We start from the raw sequence: 3787 nt of genomic DNA on the forward strand, positions 1-3787 counted from the left end.
CACGTCTTCTTACATTGACAACAACATTCATACCAATCAAACTAAACTCGATCAACCAAAATATGGTGAATTTTATCAACCAATAAATAAAATAATAAAAAAATAGTAACATTCTTGGAAACTTTAGTATGATTTAAATTAATGTTTGATGGAAAATAAATAAAAAATTAATGTTGATGGGATGTTCTATTAGATTGATTTCTTGAATGTATTATTTCCTATTTTTGGTAGACAATGATGATCAACCATAAATAAATGTCTTCAAATGTGGGTCAATATCGATTGAATCGATAATATTTTATTTTATTTAATTATTTTAAAATTATTCAATTTGAGAATTTGTATATTTATATAATTTTCATATTTTTCTTAATATATTTATTGAAGCGAGTCTAGTAATTAATCCTCCATATTTTGTAAATTTATTAAAAGGTAAATACTAACAACGAGTTTTAAAATTGCTTTATATCTAAAACGAGAATCAAACTTGAAAAAATACTTACTATCTCACTTAACTCTCGTGGTTATATTTTTTGCACATTGATATATCAATATTTAATCATGATTTTGAGTTAGCATTAATGGTATAAAAGTTTGAAAGGGAATGGTCTAAAGAGATAAACTTTTGTCTCAACTGCCCCAACTACAGAAATTTGAAACCGATCCCTTTTGTTTCAACTGCCGTGCATGTTAGGTCTTATGTCATGCATCAATGCCATGTTTCCCCATCTCACTACATTAATAACATAAGTCTTATATTATTCATAAATTTAAAATTTAGCCTCTATACTCTTAATTTTAGAAATTTAGTCCATTATTTTTTAGAGTTCGAAATTTAGGCCTAATTATTAACATTTTTTTTGCTAAATTTGTTGGTATAACATTTTGAAATTAAAAAGAATACTCACTTGGTGGTCGTGTAGCTAAAAAAAATGACATTGTAATGAACTTGAATTTAACAAAATAATTTTAACAGTATTAACAGTTAAATTTGAATTTTGAAATTGACTATTAGAGAGACTAAAATTTAAATTTATAAAGAGTACAATGACTTATCGTGTATTTTAACTGTTTTTTTTATAAAGGTTAATGTAATCTTTGACCCTTAAACTTGGCAGCTAAATCTACTTCGGTATATATATTTTTGTTCATTTTGGTCTCTAAACTTTATTCCATCAAGATTTAATGACATGATTTTAGAATGTCACGTCATTAAACTTTTATATTTTTTAAGTTTAAAAATTAAAATAAATTTTGTTGTTAAATTTAAATGCCAAAATGGATCGAAAAAAATATATTAATACTAAAGTGAACCTAGTTATCGAATTTTAGCTTCCAACATTTTTACTTTTGACATTTTAATATAATAGGAATATCATAATTTAATATGTATATATATCCATCATATGAGTCGACATCATGTAAATTTGGTACAAATTCAAGCCCAGTAGCCCACAAACATGTGTACCGTTTCCTTTTATTTAAATCCTGCAACAATGGGTAACTAACCTGCTTTGCTTAGAGGTAGGTTCATAGGGGCAAAAAAAAATGTCATCAGCTGCTGTAGGAACTTTCTCGGCATCCAAACAGATTGGATTCAACAAAAACGAAAACAAAGCTGGCGAAGAAGAAGAGTTAAGAGATGAGAAAAACAAGAAATTCATTGATGATAATGATGAGGAAGCTATCAACAATGGTGATGAACCCCATGATGATCAACATGATGAAGAAGAAGAAGATGATGATGATGCCAAGTTGAAATCCGAGAAAGAATTGGATCTTGGTCCTCAAATTTCCCTCAAAGAACAGCTTGAAAAAGACAAGGTATATAAATTTTCTTGGAAAATTATACCCAGATTCCATGAAAATACTCAAACCTTGGTTTTTTCTTTTGTTTGTTTCAAGGATGATGAAAGTTTAAGGAGATGGAAAGAACAACTTCTTGGTACTGTTGATATGTCTGCGGTCGGAGGTACATTTTACTCCAACTCTTCATTTTTTTTATATTGACGTTACAATATTTACAGGGGTCAATTCAAAAAAAAAATTAGGAGGGACCAAAATTGAATTTTTTATAATTCTTGAAAGGATTAAATAAATATTTTTATTTTTGGAGTAAAGTGTAATGTTTCCTATATTAATTTATAATTTGATGATTTATAAAGGGCTATTTTTTATTTTGGGGTGAAATTCCCTATCTACCCTTTGTATCCGCCTCCGGATATTCATGTTCGACTCATATTTGTGTATTTTCTTGATTTAATGCAGAGAGTAAAGAGCCTGAAGTTAAGATATTAAGTCTCTCGATCGTATCCCCTGGTAGACCGGACATAATTTTACCAATCCCATTTGTTACAAAGCCTAAAACTTGTTTGTTTACTCTAAAAGAAGGAAGTCGATTTCGTCTCAAATTCACTTTCAATGTCTCCAACAATATTGTCTCCGGTCTTAAATACGTAAACACTGTTTGGAAAACAGGTATTCGAGGTAAGAAAAATAACATTATTACAAGTTCAAATTTTGAACCGATTTTGAAATTTAAATTTTGATAATTATAACCTTTTAGAAAATGATTCGAATTTGAGTTTGGGTTGATTTTAATGGGGTTGATATTGAAATTAAATTTGACAGTGGACAACACAAAGCTAATGTTGGGGACATTTAGTCCACAAAAGGAACCTTATACATTTGAATTGGAAGAAGAAACTACACCTTCAGGCTTGTTTGCTAGAGGCTCATATGCTGTAAGGACCAAGGTAAATTATATTTGATGGTTTAATTCTGTTTTTAGTCCCTGTACTTTTTTTGTCTTCTGAAATTTAGTCTCTCTACTTTTATTTTTCGGACGTGATTTGAAAATTAAAGTTCGATTAATGATTTTATTAATAAAGTTTTATTAAATTTGAATATGTTGTATTTCAACATTCAAAGGTCTGGGTTTTTTTTTTAAATAAATGTATTATCGATTGGACTTTGATTTTTAAATCAAACAAGTGAAGGAATTGAATTCCTAGAAGTAAAGGGGTTGAATTTAAAAAGTCCGAAGAGTATAGGGACAAAGGACAGAATTTGACCATACATAATTTATAACTTTGTTACTATTCTTTTCTACAAATTTTATAATTAAGAATTTAACATTACATTAAAAAATTCTGATTTTATTTATATATATTAGAATTTGTCTTAATTTTAAAATATTGAAGTTCAATTTCTTTTAATTAATTTCTCTTTTTAATTTGTTTATGCAGTTTGTAGATGATGATGACAAAGTCTATTTGGATGTGAGTTATCACTTTGAAATCCAGAAGAACTGGGGTTCACGTCCTTGAAGGAAAATTAAAGGGAAAAAAATGCAATTAATCCACTTTTTTATTTTATTTGTGCTTGATTGTTGGGTTTTTTTTCTTCTAAAAATCTCTTGTAGATTCTGTTTTATATTATTATTTTCTATCTGATTGTCTATCTGTCTACATATCATGGCTTCCACATTCCCTTTACTGAGGTGGCAAAATAGTACATTAAAAAATGGTAAATTTTTCTCTCAGTCCATGTGCTATGTACACATTTGAAATCTAGTCCACTTAATTTTAATTTCAAGAATTCAACCCTTCTACTCTTTTGATTTAACAATTGAAGTCCAATTAATAAGACTGTCAAAAAGGATCTTACTCTTATGTGGTATTTTAAAATTGAACCAAAACATTGCTCATGATACCACTTAAAAACTGCATGAAATCCATGTAAGCATTCTCTAGAATTGTGCCGATAAACCTTACAACCAGGTTTG

At 28.3% G+C, this 3787-nt stretch overlaps 1 protein-coding gene across 1 annotated transcript; it reads left to right on the forward strand.

The window, feature by feature from the left end:
- Positions 1 to 1421: 1421 nt before the first annotated feature.
- On the forward strand, positions 1422 to 3544 carry LOC107927335 (rho GDP-dissociation inhibitor 1). The gene is made up of 5 exons (XM_016858401.2): positions 1422 to 1824; positions 1906 to 1972; positions 2269 to 2487; positions 2632 to 2756; positions 3249 to 3544. The coding sequence occupies exons 1-5, from the start codon at positions 1549 to 1551 to the stop codon at positions 3327 to 3329; spliced, it is 768 nt and encodes a 255-aa protein (XP_016713890.1). The 5' UTR covers positions 1422 to 1548; the 3' UTR covers positions 3330 to 3544.
- Positions 3545 to 3787: the final 243 nt, after the last annotated feature.

The sequence above is a fragment of the Gossypium hirsutum genome, chromosome A02 (genome assembly GCF_007990345.1).
Source record: "Gossypium hirsutum isolate 1008001.06 chromosome A02, Gossypium_hirsutum_v2.1, whole genome shotgun sequence".
Lineage (NCBI taxonomy): Eukaryota > Viridiplantae > Streptophyta > Magnoliopsida > Malvales > Malvaceae > Gossypium > Gossypium hirsutum.